General features: G+C 39.3%; 1 protein-coding gene across 2 annotated transcripts in view; it reads right to left on the reverse strand.

Moving 5' to 3' along the window:
- Positions 1-22,118, reverse strand: part of adam22 (ADAM metallopeptidase domain 22) — a 308,389-nt gene that overhangs the window by 22,629 nt on the left and 263,642 nt on the right. Inside the window, exons 24-28 of one of the 2 annotated variants that reach the window (XM_060900250.1) lie at positions 18,977-19,088; positions 11,682-11,772; positions 9,395-9,448; positions 7,031-7,138; positions 1,544-1,644 (exon numbers count right to left, since the gene is read on the reverse strand). In XM_060900250.1, the coding sequence (XP_060756233.1) occupies positions 1,544-1,644; positions 7,031-7,138; positions 9,395-9,448; positions 11,682-11,772; positions 18,977-19,088 (466 nt within the window). Of the gene's footprint in view, positions 1-1,543; positions 1,645-6,952; positions 7,139-9,394; positions 9,449-11,681; positions 11,773-18,976; positions 19,089-22,118 lie in introns of both variants that reach the window. The other variant, XM_060900249.1, reaches the window with a different exon arrangement.

The raw sequence follows: 22,118 nt of genomic DNA on the forward strand, positions 1-22,118 counted from the left end.
TGTAAAAAAATGTTTTAAAAAAGCACAGATGTTTAAAATGTATAAAAAAAGTTTAAAAAAAGCAGGTTTTAAATGTGTAAAAAAATGTTTTCAAAAAGCACAGATGTTTTAAATGTGTAAAAAAAAGATGTTTTAAAAAAGCACAGATGTTTTAAATGTGTAAAAAAAAGATGTTTTAAAAAAGCACAGATGTTTCAAATGTGTAAAAAAAAGATGTTTTAAAAAAGCACAGATGTTTAAAATGTATAAAAAAATGTTTTAAAAAGCACAGATGTTTTAAATGTGTAAAAAAGATGTTTTCAAAAAGCACAGATGTTTAAAATGTGTAAAAGAAAAAAATGTGTACAACAACCATTTTTTTTTAAATACAAATGGAACATTAAGTATAGCAACAACAAAAATTGTAAGGGGGGGGGCGGCTGTTGTTTATTTGCTCTCTGAGGGGGGGCTGACTCTCCCACACTTTGAAAACCCCTGTGTTAGAGCATTGAGACTCTGTGAAATGCTTCAAAATAAATTATTATTATTATTATTTCTATGTTGCATGGTACATAATTTATTAGTCAGTTTGTCCTGGTATTTTTTGCCGTCTGTCGAGTCAGAATAAGGACCTCAGACAGACAGCACCTTCCGCGATACGTCTGCTGTTCCAAGCAGTGCTGATTTTTGCAAGGTTTTAATATCATATTGAACATCAAGCAAGTCAAGATAGGTTTTCAATTTCTTCGGGACCGATCCCAAAGCCTGGGGATTACAGGGATGACCTTAACCTTCGACTCTGGTAATCTCTAAAGCCGTGAGATCTCCACCTTAAGTTCTGTTTACTTCATTATTTTCTCAATCTCCTTGGCTGCGATATTATGATCACTCGGAATAGCTACATCTATAATCAGACATTCTCGCTGCTTGTTCTTGTAAAGCACCAAGTCGGGCCTACGGTGTTCAAGTACTCGATCTGTCTGAAAATCGAAGTCCCACAGAATCTTCGCTTTACCCTCATCATCCATCACTTTCTGTGGTGTGTGCTCACACCACTTCTCACCTACCTCATACCCATATCGTCTACATACGTAGAAGCCAGTGGAGATTAAGGCGTACCTCATTATGCCGTCGTTTGTACTCCTTCTGTACCAGGCACTTACATGCACTCACAATGTAGGTGACATTTTCCATCCCTCCATAAACGACACAGGTTAGTCGTACTTGTATGGTATACGTCGTTCTGTACCGACTTGGTGTTAAGTGCTTATTATTATTATTACTACTACTATAGTGTTTAATTCATATTTTCAGAAACCTATTCACTTTGGATCTGAAAAAGAGCTTTTCTGTTATCAGGCTTATGATTTTTTTTTCTGCATTTTTGTACATCACGTTGTTAGATGGAAAGGCAGCAAATGTGCATCGCTGTTTCTCCATTTTCTAATCTAGATTAGTCACGATGGCTCATTTATAGTGCATGTAGTGGAAGGAGACAGAAATATGTTTCCCGTGACTGTATAAATCTTTATGATTTAATGTGTTTTGCACATTTGTGTGCTACCTTGCCACGAGTTGCTCCTGGGCCGTCCGTTTTCACAGATATCAGAAATGTGCTTGGCGTCTGGGATTCTCTCACTCCAGGAATGGGACAAGCCATTGGACCTTCAGCGCAAAGCAGCAGAGCCACAGACACAATTACAGTGAAGACAAGTAATAAATCAGAGACCAGACCTCACCTGACAAACGCATGATTACACCTTACATCTTATATAACTGACATGGTCCGAGTTCCCACAAGACAGACAAACACATCAGAACTGGAGTGACATGACATGAACGGGGATCAGTGATGTAATGAATGGAGTGAATGACAGGAGCATGTGAATGACAGATGTCACACATCACTCTGAAAAGTAGGATGAAAGAGAAGACGGACGAAGAGACAACCATGAACCCAGTGAACAGGCTCATTTAAAAAAAAAAAACAGAACACCAGCCAAGTTGAAAGATGATCACTTACTTACTGTCGCCACACTGTTATTCAGGTGATAAAACCTGCTGTATTACACTTACAGTGACACACACAGAGGACAGAATCATTGCAGTTTTAGAAGCAAACAGAAACCAGGCCCAGAATGAGCAGCACATATACCTTCACTTTATACAGCTTTTATAATGCAAGTATTAAACATTCATCAGCCTGTTTGAACGATGCCATTGGTCTGAACCCAAATAACACACTTTAAAGGTAGACCGCCTTTCAGATTTTTCAAGTTTAGGTCATAAAAAGAATTTTCCCCGACACTCAATTATTTTTGTTTAGTGGACCAAAAGCCACTGAATTGGAATCACAGGCTTCCAATTTTATTAATTTTTTTAATAGAACAATTAATGAATTTAAGGCCACATGGCCCTAAATTCTCCGCTATTTTTTCCTGCTTCACCATGACCCAATTCAAGATACTATGCCATGCATCACGTGGTGGGCTTTTCCCGTTTGCGCAAGGCATTGTGGGATACAAATTTGACACAGCAGAGAAAAATGGAGGACGCGAGTGTGCGAATGAAACGTGAAAGACCGACTATAGTAACGGAAAGTGAGAAGAAAAGATGTTATGTTCTATACGAAGGAAAGGAAATGCAGGACCAAACTAATAAATATCGGTGGTCAGCGAGCACCTCGGTGTGATCAGCTGTTCGTTTAAGCCTAGGTCACAACCGGACGTACGATTTTTTGGCCATGCGATTTTTGGCGTTTCCCAAATCGCTGCGGGTTTTTTTTGTTCATGGAGAAAGACGCACGTTGGCCGTAAGTTTGTCTTGCAACCTGAAAAAAACGTAAGCGCCCGCAGAGTTTGTTTGACATGACAAAGAACCTCTGCGGCCGGTCTGCGGCCAGTCTATGGCTCGAAAATCAGCACGTCACACGCGCGCCCTCCGTGCGTTTCTTGCACGTAGACCGGCTGTAGGAGCACGTATGGCCGGTTGTGACCGAGGCTTTAGCGACAGAATGATGGAAGTGTCAGTGCACGGTCAAGGTAAACCTGTAGATGGCAGTAATGCAACACTATGGATGCCAGCTGCCGTAAAACCCAAAAGAAGAAGAAGAAGAAGGTAAAACTGCGCGTGCGCACACACACGGACTTCCTCTGTCTGCTTGACTGTGCGAAGCAAGTGATTTCATGCACATTATTTTGCTCAGGAATCCCCTCAAATTAAATAACTTCCCAGTTACAGAATGGCCTGGTATTTCACTAAATTTCACCGATTTTATGAAATCGAAAGGCCGTCTAGCTTTAAGTCAGTGGTTCTCAAACATTTTGTAGCCAGGGACAACTTAAACTGTAAAATAAGTTCCACAGACTCCTTCAGTATAGCTTTATTTCATGAAAATTAATGTAAAAAATTTTAGAGATATTTTTTTGGAACTATAGAACTTTCTATTCCTGAAATTTCCACATTACTGTAGGTCTAAACTAACTTTGGTGCTTGGACCCCTAAATATAATAACTGTGATAACATAATTTAAAAAAAAAAAAAAAAAAAGGACCTCGGGCTTCGCTTCATGGACTCCACTTTGAGAACCACTGTCACTTTGTGTCCATTACTAAGACTTATGAATACTTATTGTTAAAGAATAAATCCTTGAGGCAAATCTATTTTTAACTGTTTAAAGTATTTCTTTGAATCTGGAATTCCTATTCATACGGTATTTGCTTTTTTTCAAAAACGTTACACCGTATTTATATTTAATTTGAACAGTAATACATGGAGGTGGCACGGTGATGTAGTGGTTAGCACTGTCGGCTCACAGCAAGAAGGTCCTGGGTTCGAGCCCAGTGGCCAACAAAGGCCTTTCTGTGCGGAGTTTGCATGTTCTCCTGCGTGGGTTTCCTCCAGGTGCTCCGGTTTCCCCCACAGTCCAAAGACATGCAGGTTAGGTTAACTGGTGACTCTAAATTGACCGTAGGTGTGAATGTGAGTGTGAATGGTTGTCTGTGTCTATGTGTCAGCCCTGCGATGACCTGGCGACTTGTCCAGGGTGTACCCCGCCTCTCGCCCATAGTCAGCTGGGATAGGATCCAGCTTACCCGCGACCCTGCACAGGATAAGCGGCCACAGATAATCGATGGATGGATAGTAATACATGTAAGGCCCTGGTCACATACAGCTCGTGATGGGTTTGCGAATACTTGCAGATGAAAAATTGGTAGCATCACCACCAATTGTGCAATACACGGCATTTGTTCTCCAAGCTTTGCGAGGTGTTTGTTGGTGTGTCTCTGCCTCGTGGCCAAAAATGTCACAAAAAATTTCAGTGCATGCATTGAAATTTGGTGGCAATGGTTTTACTGGCAAACTAAGTGTTGAATACTCACAGGTGGGTTTGGGAATATTTCTCGAAGCTCAGGGAACCTTCTTCGAGCCTCTTGAGATGTATTTGTCTCGAATCCATGTCCCTGATGCTCACGGGAGCCTCATCAACACAGCAGCTCAGCATAGCCTAACCTTCACCTAGACTTAAAAAGTGCTTGACATTCGGGGATCCTTCGGTGCACGTTGTGTGCGCGCTTGGGACTCAGCTGTTACGGGAAACACCTGATGCTGATTTGAGCGCAATCAGCACGTGCATATAAGGACGAGGTTTTCACAGAGACTTTGTGAAGTATTCTGTCAGGTATGCGGCGGTAGACGGATCCAAGTGCAGGAAGAGTTTTTATTAGCAGGCGTGATATTTACAAAAACAAACCAAAACATGAGGCAAGTAACAAAACACAAATGAAACCAAAAGCAGGGTCATAACATGGCTAGAAACAAACGTGACAGTGATAATACTTCGCAAAGCCTCTGTGTCCTTATATGCATGTGTTGACTCAAATCAGCATCAGGTGTTTCCCATAATCTCTGGGTCCTATGAGCGAGCCTGGCCGCTCGAGCGCACGAAGGCGTGACAGTCAAATGTTTGCCTGCTGTGTGACCACAACTTTTAGCGCACCTGTATACCGTCATGCATCACCACTAAAATGCCTCATTTTCATTGATGATCCATCGCAAAGCGGCGGCACGGTGGTGTAGTGGTTAGCGCTGTTGCCGCACAGCAAGAAGGTCCGGGTTCGAGCCCCATGGCCGGCGAGGGCCTTTCTGCGCGGAGTTTGCATGTTCTCCCCGTGTCCGCGTGGGTTTCCTCCGGGTGCTCCGGTTTCCCCCACAGTCCAAAGACATGCAGGTTAGGTTAACTGGTGACTCTAAATTGACCGTAGGTGTGAATGTGAGTGTGAATGATTGTCTGTGTCTATGTGTCAGCCCTGTGATGACCTGGCGACTTGTCCAGGGTGTACCCCGCCTTTCGCCCGTAGTCAGCTGGGATAGGCTCCAGCTTGCCTGCGACCCTGTAGAAGGATAAAGCGGCTAGAGATAATGAGATGAGATTTTACATTTTGTGCATTTTTTTTACCTTGCGCAATACCAGAAAAATTCAGTTGAAACCAAGGCATTTCAGGCGAATTGGTCGGCCTCTGAAAAAACTTGGCGTTTGGATTTCCCGGCAAACATTGATTTTCGTGACGTCGCGTGCGGGACGCCTCCCTCTGAATCCTACGTCAGCGCTGGTTTGTTTATGAGAAAACGACCTGGTGGTTTTCTGCAAATTTCTTCAACGTTATCGCGTAATTATTAAAATGGTTAACAGATGTATCGTAGGTGGGTGTAGCAACACCGATCTTGATGGGATTAGTACTCATCGTTTTCCAAAAGACCAGACAATGAGAGAGAAATGGGAGCGCTTGGTCTACACAGGCTGTGCACTGAAACCGTGCAAAGCTCGCGCAGCCTGCTGGCGCTTCCGCAGGTAACGTCACGAATCTGGCTCCAGACTCCCTCGGGATTTTTCCAGATGCATTTTGTTATTTTATTTTTTTCTGCTGTAGACAGATGGCCTTGTGCAAAATTACCCTTCTGGATGAGTGTGTAAAGGGACATGCTTTCATATTAAAAAAAAAAAAACACGAAATTGGTCCAGAATATGCACTTTAAGCTCCTAAAACACAACCTTAATTACTGCCAACTATTTACAACCAACTAATCTGATATCAATTCATTTAATACTGATCTGTATACATTTTGTCATTACCCATATGGTAAATTAGAACACTTTTTAGGTGTTATTTAAACACCAAGGAATATACACTATCGCATTCACACCTACGGTCAATTTAGAGTCACCAGTTAACCTAACCTGCATGTCTTTGGACTGTGGGGGAAACCGGAGCACCCGGAGGAAACCCACGCGGACACGGGGAGAACATGCAAACTCCACCTTATTTATTTCTAGAGAGAAAATAAGAGCGCTGCTGGTGAGGAAAAGGCTCTTCAATAAACAAAAATAGTTAGCGTTGGCAAATATTTGAGGTATAAGGGAAATTAAACATATATATTAGAAAGATGTATCAGTTTTGACCTTTTTGATGGTGGCTCAATATACTGTAGTGGCTTAAAATCATATACAGGTGTTAGTTAGGAACGCATCATTCCAAGATCTCAAAATAAAAATTGAAAAAAAAAAAAGCTTTCTAGTGAACGCAGACTTTTGGATCCTATCTGTCTTCACTCCATCGCACAACAGGGACATCATGTTCTACTGATGGCAGATTTACATCCTCTAACACCTGATTAAAGATTAAAACGGATGTCTACGCTGTATGAACTCGTCATACTAAGGATTGTCCTACGGTAAGTCTTGTTCAAACATGAATTCTCATATTTAATGTGTTTCCTAAATGTTCTCATAAGAGCACTAAACAGCCTGTGATTTCTAATATTTAGGACTGATCCGTGCACACGCGAAAACTTTTTGAAATTTGAAAGTAAACTACACTGAACTGTTCATCACAGAAAACGTTTGTGTGCTGCTCGGGACTGGGGCTGAGGAAGAGGATGAGGATGGTAAGGATGAAAAGGCAGAGGCGCACACCTAAAGCCAAACAGTGAGATGTTTTGGCTGATGGAAGGGATGGAGGTGTAGATCTGCAGGTGAGACAGGTAAGCAGACCTCTTCTTGGAGCTGCTGCCCGAGTTGGAACTCACGCCCTGTGGCACATCACTGTAGAACGAGTCGGCGTCGCCCGGCTTCTTCACGTAATCGCCTGGTGGCATTTGTCTGAAGAATATATGCATGAATTAATATGGTTGCAATTTACATTAAATACAGTGTGTGTGTGTGTATATATATATATATATATATATATATATATATATATGAGTGATTCCACGCTTATGGGTACTGAAATGGGGACATGAACTTATTTTTAAAAATTCACCTAAAACCATTTCTTTTTTTTTACCATCAGGTCACAAAACATGTAATCTTTAATGAATGATATGTTAAAAGATAACTTTAATTTTCTGAGATGTAATAAAAACATATTTATATGCCAAAGTCAGAACGTAACAGAAGTGTTGTGGACATATAGATTCTCAATTTTAACAATGTAGAATTACTTTTTGAAACATAGGAAGGTGATGTTTTAGCAAATATAATTAATAAACATGTGTAGTAGAATAAACATACACATTCTTTCAGTAAGATTAACATGGTATATAGCTAGATTGTAATTAATTTGTAACAGACGCGAGATGGACAATCGTAACAGAAGTAATGGAACAGACATCATTTTGGAACTCATAGGCTTGACTTTGGCATATAAATATGTTTTTATTACATCTCAGAAAATTAAAGTTATCTTTTAACATATCATTCATTAAAGATTACATGTTTTGTGACCTGATGGTAAAAAAAGAAATGGTTTTAGGTAAGTTCATGTCCCCATTTCTGTACCCATAAGCGTGGAATCACTCATATATATATATTCACTACAATATAGAAAAAAATATACTCCATATTTACACATACAGTATTTCAATAAGATTTCTCAAATGTACAGTACTGCGCAAAAGTCTTATGCACCCTATTTTTTTCATACAAACTTTATTATAGATTTCTATTTTATGACTTCTACGTTATCGAGTCGGTACAAAAACATTTTAGAGTCCAAATGTTTGTTTTCCAGCACAAAATTAAATTTTACAGAAAAAAAATGCTTGTATCTGAGCAGCATATTACATAAGAGAGCACTTTTCAGATGAAAAAAGAAAACATAATGAAGGCTGCTGGGTTTTGGTGCAAAATGAAGAAGTGAGTGTGACAGTCAAAGTGTCCAGAAGAACTGGGGCTGGTTCTGTAAGATGCTCAGTAAAACCTACAGCTCATTTCCGCATTAAACTGCACTCGTTGGACCTCGGACTACTAATTTTTTTTTTTTTAAAGCAAAGGATCGTCTCACACCAAATATTGACTTTGCTTCATTTATTATGGCTTACTGATTACTGTTTATAGCAGACCTGGGCATTTTCCGGCCCGTGGGCCGCATCCGGCCCTTTGGTTCATTCTGACTGGCCTGCGTAAGGTTAATTAGAAATTACAAAATAAACGTATTTTCTAATTTTACCCCATGCATGGACTGAATGTGCATTGCTTTTATTTTGAAGTTGTGTTCAACAAAAACGCAATGCGCGCGACATGAGCATGACATGAAATCCCAAGAAACCTAATCCCGCGATAACTACTTCCGTAATTTGTCCAGACCAACCACAAACTTGTACGTCATCCTTCAAACGGTCCAGCCAATCACGTAGTGTGACGTCACCAGCAGGCGCCGGAGCCCGAGCCGATCTGTAGATCTGATACCTACACCGAATCGACTGATGATCATCTGTCAGCTGTGCTTCGCGTCTCCACCTCAGACAGACATTCAACCTGACTCTGATGCACTCGTTAAAGACCAACAGAGACGAGATTTCTCTCACTGAACAAATAAAAAACTGAAAAACACCAAATGAGGTGATTAGACTACAAATGTGGGCATCATTATTATAATATGATGTATCTTGCTTGATATTTGGAGTAGAAGGACAATATTGTGATGTCTTTATTGTGTTTTGGGGTGAATGTGACTGAAAAAAAGGTACAAACGTTGACATTTTGTTAACCATTGTTTTGGGAAATTTGATTGAATAAATGACATTTTTTGTAAGGCAACCTCATTTTTTCCATACTCTTACCAGTCTTAGCAGCTTGTAAAAACAATGTTATTTATTGCTTTATATAAAGAAATACAATTAATATTATGCAGAATTTAGTTCAGCCTTATGGTCCGGCCCTCCACAAAATTTCCTGTTTCTCATGTGGCCCAATGGAAAAAATAATTGCCCACCCCTGGTTTATAGTATATTTTTTAAATGTTTAAAATGTCATTTTATTATTTTTAAGCCGTTTTTGGTCGACAGAATTTCTTTATATGGGCCTAAGACTTTTGCACAGGACTGTATAAAAAAAAAAAAAAAATGTTGAACGAACCGACAGAATCTTCGATGCACTTCAGATTCCTCAAGTTGCCGCTGTCTGTAGTAACTGCATTAAAAAAATAACAAAAAATACAGTTAACACCAAGCATTCACAAATTTGTCACTTTATAATTAAGTCATGAATAAATGTTACAATATTATTTTTAATAATATTTACAGTTATCTATATAATAAGCGGCAAAGTTTGTTTGTTTTGAGCTAATGTCGCCATTTCTTGACGGATTTTGACATCTCATTTAAATGTTCCCACACTGTACTCCTGACAGGAGCATAGTGGGGGGGTGTTCTTTTTTTCCTTATCTCTCCTCATGTTGTGTTTCCTTTTTATCTTCATCCCTGTCTTTCTGTCCTGTCTACCCTATGTCAATTGTATGTTGTATATGTACGGACAGGTTGACGGCTAATTTCGCTGGTACATGTGACTAGTGACAATAAAGGGCATCATCATCATTTTCACCAAATTTGGCAAATAGATCTGGGGATGACCCGGAATTTTGCAGATACAGTGGTGCTTGAAAGTTTGTGAACCCTTTAGAATTTTCTATATTTCTGCATAAATATGACCGAAAACATCATCGGATTTTCACACAAGTCCTAAAAGTAGATAAAGAGAACCCAGTTAAACAAATAAGACAAAAATATTATACTTGTTCATTTATTTATTGAAGAAAATGATCCAATATTACATGTCTGTGAGTGGCAAAAGTATGTGAACCTTTGCTTTCAGTATCTGGTGTGACCCCCTTGTGCAGCGATAACTGCAACTAAACGTTTGCGGTAACTGTTGATCAGTCCTGCACACCGGCTTGGAGGAATTTTAGCCCGTTCCTCCGTACACAACAGCTTCAACTCTGGGATGTTGGTGGGTTTCCTCACATGAACTGCTCGCTTCAGGTCCTTCCACAACATTTTGATTGGATTAAAGTCAGGACTTTGACTTGGCCATTCCAAAACATTAACTTTATTCTTCTTTAACCATTCTTTGGTAGAACGACTTGTGTGCTTAGGGCCGTTGTCTTGCTGCATGGCCCACCTTCTCTTGAGATTCAGTTCATGGACAGATGTCCTGACATTTTCCTTTAGAATTCGCTGGTATAATTCAGAATTCATTGTTCCATCAATGATGGCAAGCCGTCCTGGCCCAGATGCAGCAAAACAGGCCCGAACCATGATACTACCACCACCATGTTTCACAGATGGGATAAGGTTCTTATGCTGGAATGCAGTGTTTTCCTTTCTCCAAACATAACGCTTCTCATTTAAACCAAAAAGTTCTATTTTGGTCTCATCCGTCCACAAAACATTTTTCAATAGCCTTCTGGCTTGTCCACGTGATCTTTAGCAAACTGCAGACGAGCAGCAATGTTCTTTTTGGAGAGCAGTGGCTTTCTCCTTGCAATCCTGCCATGCACACCACTGTTGTTCAGTGTTCTCCTGATGGTGGACTCATGAACATTAACATTAGCCAATGTGAGAGAGGCCTTTAGTTGCTTAGAAGTTACCCTGGGGTCCTTTGTGACCTCGCCGACTATTACATGCCTTGCTCTTTGTCGGTCAACCACTCCTGGGGAGGGTAACAATGGTCTTGAGTTTCCTCCATTTGTACACAATCTGTCTGACTGTGGATTGGTGGAGTCCAAACTCTTTAGAGATGGTTTTGTAAACTTTTCCAGCCTGATGAGCATCAACAACGCTTTTTCTGAGGTCCTCAGAAATCTCCTTTGTTCGTGCCATGATACACTTCCACAAACATGTGTTGTGAAGATCAGACTTTGATAGATCCCTGTTCTTTAAATAAAACAGGGTGCCCACTCACACCTGATTGTCATCCCATTGATTGAAAACACCTGACTCTAATTTCACCTTCAAATTAACTGCTAATCCTAGAGGTTCACATACTTTTGTCACTCACAGATATGTAATATTGGATCATTTTCCTCAATAAATAAATGACCAAGTATAATATTTTTGTCTCATTTGTTTAACTGGGTTCTCTTTATCTACTTTTAGGACTTGTGTGAAAATCTGATGATGTTTTAGGTCATATTTATGCAGGAATATAAGAAATTCTAAAGGGTTCACAAACTTTCAAGCACCACTGTATGACTTTGTAGTGCAGTGTTAGTGATTAGGGACATCTCATGGAGACATTTACATGAAAAATTAATTTAAAAAAAAAAGTGTGTGTGTTTTGGAAAAGAAGCAAATACAGACAGAGGTTTAGAGGAAGAAGAGTCACAAAGCGTAGATGATTAGCATAATCTTCAGCATTTACGTACTTGTAGCCCCAGGCAGATATGGCTAGTATAAGAGCCAGAACGAGAATAGATCCTGCAATGGCGCCGATGATGATGTTGGTACTGATGATGCCTGTGAGGAAAAAAGACGAACCATATTTACTGCAGCAGTGAAAAACCTAACACTAAAGGTTAGAGACCTAATACTAAAGAAACAGCAGAAGTGATTGGAGATTTGGGGGAGATTATGTTGTTAAACTCAACTTTACTAAACAGAACAATGTCTGAAACACACTGAGACGAGTTCAAGTTTTTCCAAGTAGGAACTGATTCATTCACACAAGCAAAACCTCATGAAAGAATACAGACCAAGGGCACTTCGTGGCATTAAAGCTATATACGAAGAGTTTGGTTTCAAAACATGATAAATTCACTGTGGTAAACTTGAGAAAAAATATATTCTCTTTACCAAAAAAAAAAAGTGTTTTGGAAAAGAAGCAAAGAAGCAGGTTCCCTGTGGTCTCAAAAGCTATAAAAAATCAGGTAAAATTTGAAACTTTAATACAACGCTATGAGGTTGTAATAGCATTAAAAATGCAAATCTAGATTTTGATTTTTTTTTTTATTTTATTAATTTTTTTCCCCAAAATGTGATAAATCCATGACACGTTTTTCCCCAAAATACAATAAATCCATTACATCAATAGAAACGATTGTGTGTGTGTATGTGTGTGTGTGTGTGTGTGTGTGTGCGTCCACGCGTGAGTGAAATATAACTAACTAGATAGAACTCGATGCCAACGGCGTTGATGGGGATGCCTCCGCCCGGTAGACTACACGCCTTATTAAGTTGTGATTTGGGGATGGACATTTGACCTCACAGTAGTCTTGACCTGGTGAAATTACTTGTATCAGCCTTGGAGATATTGTGTTCACAAGGTTTTCGGACAGACATTTGACCTCACAGTGACCTTGACCTTCGACCTTTTGATCTCAAAATCTAATCAGTTTATCTTTGTCCCCAAATGCACAAATGGTGAAAGTTTGGTGAAATTCCTTTCATTTGCCTTGGAGACAGGGGCGCCGCTGGGGGGGGAAAGTTAGGACGATTCTAAGGGCCTGGCACTGACAGGGGGGCCTGTGAGGGATATTAATATTATTTTAATAGTATTGCCTTGTGTAAGTTTTTGAAATAAAATATTTCATTTCATCTGTTAAAATATGAAAATTATACATGGTTATGATTTGCTATAACATTTTTCTTGAATTATTTATGATATTGTCATTTCACCCCTCCACCCTTTTTACTAATGGTACAGTGTGATTCTGGGAGCGGGACACGTGAAATGTGTAGCTCCGTGTGTGCACAGCGCCGCTATTAGCGCAGCTTAGATCAGCTGGCAGTTTTTCTATGTGCGCAACAGAGGTGTACATTCTAGAAGTTGCGAAGCAGGAGCAGGTGTGATGAATTATGAAGTCCGGATATCACACTGTGTGTGAAAAAAAATCACCTTTTTTCATAGGTATCTTTATTGTATAATTAAGTCTAGGTGTTTTGCCATTGTTCATGTGTGGATTTGTTGATATTAAGTATTTAACTTTAATATTTTGCACCTTAGCTGTGGTCATAGAGATCATTGCTATTGTTCATGTGTGGATTTATTGATACTGTTGCTAAGTATTTAACTTGAATATTTGAACATTTGCTGTGTTTTCTAATAAATGTGTGATGCCTAAAAGAAACCAAAAACACTTAGTGGATTTCTTGCAGTGCACTATGTAACTGTATCAAAAAACTAGTGTAGTTATTCATCAAGGCGTACATTTGATCACATACAATAAGTCAATAAATGGAGGAAACAAAGGAATACATCTTGTAATCCTGATTATTGATGATGTTTGCTGGAGGGCTCTGGAGTCTCCATAATGTGCATACAGAATGTTATAAATCCATACTGATACAGTGATGCATGCAATTTCTCTTAACACAAACATTAGGATTGAATGAACTCCATAGGCTACTGATTGGCCTAATAATAGTTGCTCATAAAAGAAAAAAAATTATATATATATATATATATATATATATATATATATATATATTCCATATATATCATTTTTAAGGCAACAGTCTATTCAGTCTAATTCTGACAGTTCTGCATTTAAAATGTTCATATACCAAATAATTGTATCACCTAAACTTGCTAGGTAGCTGATCACATGCATAGTAAAGTAGAAGTGCCAGCCAAAAACAGACTTCAAATTCAGTTGCTTGAGCTTGAAAATTTTACTGGGGGGGCCCTAAATTGTAATCTTTCATAGGGCCCAAGATTTCTAGCGGCGCCCCTGCTTGGAGATATTGTGTTCACAAGGTTTTCGGACAGACATTTGACCTCACAGTGACCTTGACCTTTTGAACTCAAAATCTAATCAGTTCATGTTTGTCCCAAAGCGCACAATTGGTGAAAGTTTGGTGAAATTCCTTACATTAGCCTTTGAGATATCGCATTCACAAGGTTTCGGGACGGACGCACGCACGCACAGATGGACAACCCGAAAACATAATGCCTCCTGCACCTTACGGTGGCGGAGGCATAAAAACAAGAAGTAAAACTGATCTACACATATGACGGTCTCTAAACTTGGACCATCTGTTATACTGCTGGGTTTCAGTCACGTGACTTTTCTTAGCCGTTTTACCGGAAGTGAAATAGCTGGTGGTCTAAACGGCTGCCGTAGTGCAAACAACTAGCGATAACTTATCAGAGTACGCTCGTAATCTAGAAGCCGCTGCTTGCTTTAGATATATTCAGAAGGTTGCTATGTGCAATGGAATCGACCCCTACAGTCTGGGAAAGAAGGATTTGTTATACGATCTCGAAAACTACCCTTCAGTCGAGTTCCCCGACATCTCGAACTATCTGGTGTTGCAGATGTCCTTCTACACCGCAAAACAGATGAAAGCGTGGAAGGGTATGGAGGCTTACAACTGTTTTGTATGTGGCTGGGTAAAGGACCTCGCTATCAAGTCGCTGCCGAATGAATCCTGGATTGTTTTTGCCCGTGTAAGTATGTTTTTATTTTTTAAGCTTTTCGTTCGCGTCTTTACAACGAAGCGCTGCAAGTTGAAGTGTAAACAAACAACAGTTGGCTTGATTCTCACTTGTGTTGGCTCTTATCTCTCAGGTAAATCATTCACAAAGATCATCAGAAACCCCTTTAAAGACCTGGATCTTAGTTAAACAAGACGGAGAAGTGATCACGGCACATTGTAACTGTACGGCTGGGTAAGAATTTTGTTGTGACCTTCATGCATATGGACTTTGTAAGGAGTGAACAAAGAAACAGCTGGGGACTTTAGCGCTTCATGACTAAAAAAAAAAGTACTGTAAAATAACGACGCATAGCAAGAAAAGTACTTGGAAAACACTCAGGACAGAGCTGAGAGGGAGATACAAACCTTTCACCAAGTGATCACTGCAAACTCGATCATGCTTCGACTCGGCTCCCTTCGATTTCAGTGAGAGGTTCAAAAGCCACCTTTCTCTATGTCTTTTTATGAAATCCTGTGTTCGGTCACCTTTTTTTATTAGTTCACGGGGAACCCTGAAGAAACTTTTATCAGTTTCACGGTTTGATCGATTCGAACAACGCAAGCGTAAGGCATTTTTCATGCGAACAATGCACCTTCTCCATACAAACGCTCTGTCAACTGAGCTTTGGTAGACCACCAGCTAAAGTTCTGAATAACTAATGAGGCGGATGTGACGTCACGTGAAACCCAGCAATTGGACCACAGACTTTCCCACATTACATTCATCTTGTCGTCTACAAGCAACAATCTATTTTATACACAAATATCTGAGGAAGGTTAATAGACCCAGTCAGATGTTTACATGGAGACTTTTTTTTTTTTTTAAAGACAAACTTTTTATTCCAAACAATACATTTAGAAGTTTGGACACCTTGTACAGCATGTACAGTTAAATTCATAGCGGCACTCCATACTTAAGAGAATATGGTTATGCATTGACCCGATTTTTGATAGCTTTTGAGACCACAGGGAACCTGATCGTAAGTGCAAGGCAACGTATCTCAAACACATGACCACGAAATAATAAAATTTGTATCTTTATTCACATAAGATAGATGGGGTTTTATCCAGCGCTTATTTTTAATTTGCTTTTTTTTTTTTTTTAAATCACGTGGATTATTTACTAACATATTTTACACTCATCGGGAATCGGGAGCTCTGCTTTGAGGCAGTGTCTGAATAAATAAGTATTAAGTGTCATATCTAGATCGCGAGAGGACTCGGGTGTGCTCAAAGTGGAAAAAAAATAACACTGGACCACATTCTCTACTGGAATAATAACATAAAACTTTAAGATAAGAAAGAGTCCCTCCACACACACATCAAAGTTATTCATTTATTTCATTCAAAATCTCGCTAAAAGACACGGAGTCTCCACGATGTTGACAGCCAGTGCGAACTGTCATTACGGTTTGCGTATTTGAATGATGCACTGTGATTGGTCGAGCGAAGAGACCGCATTCTGTGGAAAATCGGTAGTGGCTCTTGTTGCGTTTTGGAAAGAAAGGGGTTATATAATGCAGAACAAATGTGGCAGATATCACGTTTTGCATAAAATTTATTTTGGAACGTTGAATAGCCATCAAACGCCAAACGTCTTTTTGCGGAAACTTGATTTTTTTTTTTTTTTAATGGTGCTTATTATGTTTTGGAACTAAACTCTTCATATATATCACTATATTTTTGTGGTAATACACAGTTTACTATATTTTACATAATACTGCTGATAAAAATATGTCAGGAAAACTTTAGTATTATGCTAATAATTGCATTCTAGCTAATTTGCAGTAGCACTTCTGCATTAGCTGGATGGTTAGCCTCAGCTTGTTTTGCATTTTTCCATAAAGCTAGGTGAATCTCCTTATATTTTCAAGTGTTAGACATCATTTTAATTACAGTTTAAAAGTCAATGACATAACTTACTTAATCAATAAAATAAATTTATAAAAAGCAATAAGGAAAAACTGGGAAACATCAAATGTCAGAAAACACACACACACACACAATCACGTCAAACAATGTTTAAATGGAGAAAAATGGACAGCAATGGACAAAAAGAAACAGGGTGAAAGAGAGGAATGAATAAAGCAGAAATTGGGGAAAGAACAACAACACCCAATGAAGAACAACCTCAAATCTGACCTCACTGAAACTCCAGCAAAAGACATGAGCCTGGTGACAAAGAATGAGTGCGTGAAAATGAAAGCTACAAAACAGAAACAAAGAAAAAGGAAAAAACATTTCGTCTGTGACTGGTGAAGGTCACTGGCTGACCATGAATATGGAAACAGAAATCAAATCCATCCAAATAAAATAGACAGATTAAAAAAAATGCAATAAATACACACATCAAAGCACAAACAGGTCTATTTTAACTCTTTGTATTGTAGTGATACACTGATAAAGGTGCAGAGTTTCTGTTGGTGCCTAGAATATACACTACCGTTCAAAAGTTTGGGGTCACTTTGAAATGTCCTTATTTTTGAAAGAAAAGCACTGTTCTTTTCAATGAAGATCACTTTAAACTAATCAGAAATCCACTCTATACATTGCTAATGTGGTAAATGACTATTCTAGCTGCAAATGTCTGGTTTTTGGTGCAATATCTCCATAGGTGTATAGAGGCCCATTTCCAGCAACTCTCACTCCAGTGTTCTAATGGTACAATGTGTTTGCTCATTGCCTCAGAAGGCTAATGGATGATTAGAAAACCCTTGTACAATCATGTTAGCACAGCTGAAAACAGTTGAGCTCTTTAGAGAAGCTATAAAACTGACCTTCCTTTGAGCAGATTGAGTTTCTGGAGCATCACATTTGTGGGGTCGATTAAATGCTCAAAATGGCCAGAAAAATGTCTTGACTATATTTTCTATCCATTTTACAACTTATGGTGGTAAATAAAAGTGTGACTTTTCATGGAAAACACAAAATTGTCTGGGTGACCCCAAACTTTTGAACGGTAGTGTATACATTATGCACAGTATTTGCACCACTGCATTGCTGAACGCTTGATTCTGATTGGTCAGGCAGTGTTGATTAACCATCTATAACAACAGCTCTTACTTCAGTCCTGGCAGCAAAGGGGAACTGAAGTAATTTTAAAACTTGCTTTATTTCTTAATTAACGTGTTATTCAATTACGTTTTCGGTTTCAGTAACCTTATATCACGACTCGTACTGGCGACTAATTGCAATTAAATATTATACTTATCGGCCTATTCGGTTTTTAGCCGTGTTGAATTTGTTCATTTGGTCCACGGCAGGCGTCGCTTATCAGTGCGATCTTCACGAGACTTGTGCGAGACTTCGAAACATGAAGTGTGAGTGCCGCCATTTTGAAAACTGTTTTCCAAACGAAACATTGCACAAAAACGAGTTTAAATGACGATTTCTGCCTACTTTTTTCAAACTTTCCTGATCGCTATCAAAACAAACAAAACTTCCGGCTTGATTACATCAGCATTCGAAAGAGGGCGCGTGCATCTTTTGACAACGTTGGCAGATGTCGGTCACTTTGATTTCCGCTGTACGTTTTACTTCCGTCCTACGGTGTCTCGCACAGGTCTCAACGAATCTCGTTTACAGCCGTTGCTTTGACATATGGACTAATATATTACAGAGCATATTTCAAACACTCATAACTTGCTATAGCAGTGACAAAATAGCTATCAAAAATGCATTCTTATATTTAATAAAACGAGATGAACAGAATTTTGATGATAAAAAAATTTGCCTTCAGTTCTCCTTTAATGAGCTCCTTCTAATAAGCTGTTGTTACTATAGTAACAACTTACAGTACAGAGGGATGCTCGACATAAACAGATTATAAAAGTGTGTAAAATCCTGGACATTTACAGTGTGGAGAAATTATTTTGCATTTTTGGAATGAGTCTCCAGTGCCAGTGCTTTGTAACAGTCAGAGATTTCTCGACAATTTTTGTCTAATTAACTTCGAGAGAGAGAAAAAAATGAAGGAATGACTGTTTATAGCTGCTATAATGTAAGTAAAAACAGGAATTAACTTGCTTCATAGATGTTTCACAACATCAAATGTAACTATAAATGGCTAAAAAGTCATCAGTAAGTTAAAAATGATCAGTGCTGGTAAACTGCTGTAATGTAGGTATATATAAAACACTTATAAAACTCGCATTTGCATAGCGTTCTCACTGCTAATAAGTCTCGATGGGACTTCTGTTTCTTAATAGTGGACTGAAGTGATGTTAGCGATGAGATAATTTACCTGATGACGTAGCTGTAGGTCCCACCACCAGGTAGCTGAGTGGTGATGAGGAGTTACAGTCTTCACCTGCCCAGCCCAGGTGACACACACACTTCAGTTCATTGCTGCACACCTGCAAAATGTGATACGCGTCCTGGATCATTACAATGTCTAAAATACAAAAATACAATTGAGCTCAGATTTCAGTCAGATATTTCCGATGCTGTCATGACCAGCTCTTATTCAAAGTGAAGCCTGAAAAAAAAAAAAGCCTCAAGGAGGCTGGAGCTTATACCAGCCATTGCTGTTGTGTGCGAGTTTGAAATCCGATCACTCCTGTAGGAGGACTAGTGATTTTTGTGAAATTGTACGTGACCCCTCTGTAGCCTCATCCATGGCAGGTGGCGCCACCTGGTGTATTCTTGTTCGAATATGTCTTTAGAGTCTTCTGAGTGAGTTTCAGTGAAAACGTCCCAGCAGTTTACAAAGAGTAGCGTTTAATGTGACGAGTCACCCAAAAATTTCAGACGCCCATAATGTCGTAAATATGACAGGTGGCGCCACCATCTTGACAACTTTTATGTACACCCACCTGGGGAACATTGTGTGCGAGTTTGATCGAAATCTGATCGATCCTGTAGGAGGAGCAGCGATTTTTGTAAATTGTGGACAGGCGACGACGGCGGTGGCGGACAATGGATGGACGACGCGTGATCGCATCTGGCCTGGCCTGTGGCTGGATGAGCTAATAAACTGATTAAATTGTGTTTTCTTTTAACAGTCAGATTTCACATACATTTCTACTTTGAAATGAAATTCTTAGCTAAAATGCAAATATAATAATTTTTAAATAATGAGATAATTATTACACGGCTTCTGACTGGTCAATTGTGGCATTCTATGGTCTGTTATTTCAGCCCGCTGCTATGAAGAACAGACAGTTGCTATGGACACAGTTATGATTGATCATAGACTCTGGTGGATCACACCCAATCATATCAATCTGCAGAAAGAAGTCCCAGAAATGTAATAATCAAATTAACACTGTCATCTCATGGTAGATTTTTCCGATATTCATTTTAATATCCAGTTTAACGTGAATTATAATGATAATTAGATTCATCTTAAGAAGACTACACTGCTATGGACGCAGTTCCAACCAGAGAATCTAATGGACTATGGGGTTTTTTTGTTTGTTTTTTTAGCGGAAGCAATAAAATAATTTTTAAATCAATATTTTGTGTGAAGGGCGGCACGGTGGTGTAGTGGTTAGCGCTGTCGCCTCACAGCAAGAAGGTCCGGGTTCGAGCCCCGTGGCCGGCGAGGGCCTTTCTGTGCGGAGTTTGCATGTTCTCCCCGTGTCCGCGTGGGTTTCCTCCGGGTGCTCCGGTTTCCCCCACAGTCCAAAGACATGCAGGTTAGGTTAACTGGTGACTCTAAATTGACCGTGAATGTGAGTGTGAATGGTTGTCTGTGTCTATGTGTCAGCCCTGTGATGACCTGGCGACTTGTCCAGGGTGTACCCCGCCTTTCGCCCGTAGTCAGCTGGGATAGGCTCCAGGTTGCCTGCGACCCTGTAGAACAGGATAAAGCGGCTAGAGATAATGAGAATGAGATGAGTTATTCCACAAAATCGAGTCGTACATGAGCTGATAGTTGACGAGGCGCGTAGCACCGAGTTAGCTATAATCCATGTACAACGAGATTGAGTGGAATAACTGTTTTATTATTTCCAGATTCACTGAATTTTAAGAAACAGAGCATTTTTATTTTTTGCAAATTCGACAAATAAAAACTTCATACAAAATGTCAGACAAAATAATTTCTGCTTAGGCAGACTTCTTAAAAACCTATCGATGGCTGCACAAATTGATTTTAGTGTTTCTTTGTTTGTTTTTGTAGAAAGTGCTGTCTTGCTGTCGTGCCGAGGCATAGAACAGGGCTGTGAAAAATCCGCGGATCCGCGGAATTCCGCGAATTTGGCCGCCAACAATATAATTTTAGTAAATCATCTAATTTTGCAATAACAAATTGGGGGGGGTAGGGGTTGTTGTCTACCGACCGCGAGTGGTCTCGTACAGCGAGTGTCACCGAGCCGGCGAGTCTGGGAACGAGTCTACCGCAAATTGTTCTTTCTGTAACGACATTGTAATTTTTTTGGTATCTTTTTTTCTTTTGCGACAATGACAGACCAGTTTATGGCATTTGTGCCATGCTTACAAACCATGGCGCGAATCTTGTGTTCTTTTTGTTCTACCATTGTGCTCTTTAAACACGCTTTCGATATCAACGGTTTTGAAAAGGAGAATTTCACGGTATGTCCGCGTCACGGAGGGACATCATTCAGAGGGAGGACGGTGAGACCGACGATGTCAAAAACATTGACAAGGAAAACGGCATCAAAAATCCATGGAATTGGTGATGGCTGGAGTTTAAAGCCGGTAGTGAATATCTCCATGAGCACATACGGAAGATAAAAGAACCGGGGAAAGCTTACTGCATCTTGTGCCATCAGGATGTGAAGTACGGTTCTGGTGGAAGAACACGTTTGGTTGATTATGTTAAAGGAAAAAACATGCGGAATTGGTGAAATTGAAGCTGTTGAACTATAGATTACCAGGTAGACCATCTTGTTCACATTTATTATTTATGTAGTTTTAACTTATGTTATTGTTCATAATATTCATTGTTATCATGAATATGTAATGAAAGAGAGACCAAAAGAGCAAGGAAAAGCCATATAGAAAGTCAGAAAGAAAAGAGTAGGCTTTCGAAGCTGAAGAAACTGCTAACAAAGAAAAGGAAATGAATATAAATATTGACTTGTAAATAGTTGTATATAGTTTTTGACTAGAATCTGTCTAACATGAACAAGAAAGACATTTTGGTATTGAATCAGTTCAAAAACAAGAACATTAGTGACTATTATTTAATAGTCAGTCTAGAATTCCCCCCCTGGAAAAGACATTATGGAACCCAATGAATTGATACAAATCGACACAAGAATATAAGTGAATTTACAATATGAGGTATGTTATTGATATATTTTCATTCTTCAAGTGAACCCTTATCAGATAAAAGGTAAATCAGTTCAAATTGTATTATTTCAACATAATAATAACAGTTCAAATTAAATGGCATGGTTGAGAAAATATTTGCTTTC

This window comes from Neoarius graeffei, chromosome 19, assembly GCF_027579695.1.
Source record: "Neoarius graeffei isolate fNeoGra1 chromosome 19, fNeoGra1.pri, whole genome shotgun sequence".
In the NCBI taxonomy this organism is placed as follows: domain Eukaryota; kingdom Metazoa; phylum Chordata; class Actinopteri; order Siluriformes; family Ariidae; genus Neoarius; species Neoarius graeffei.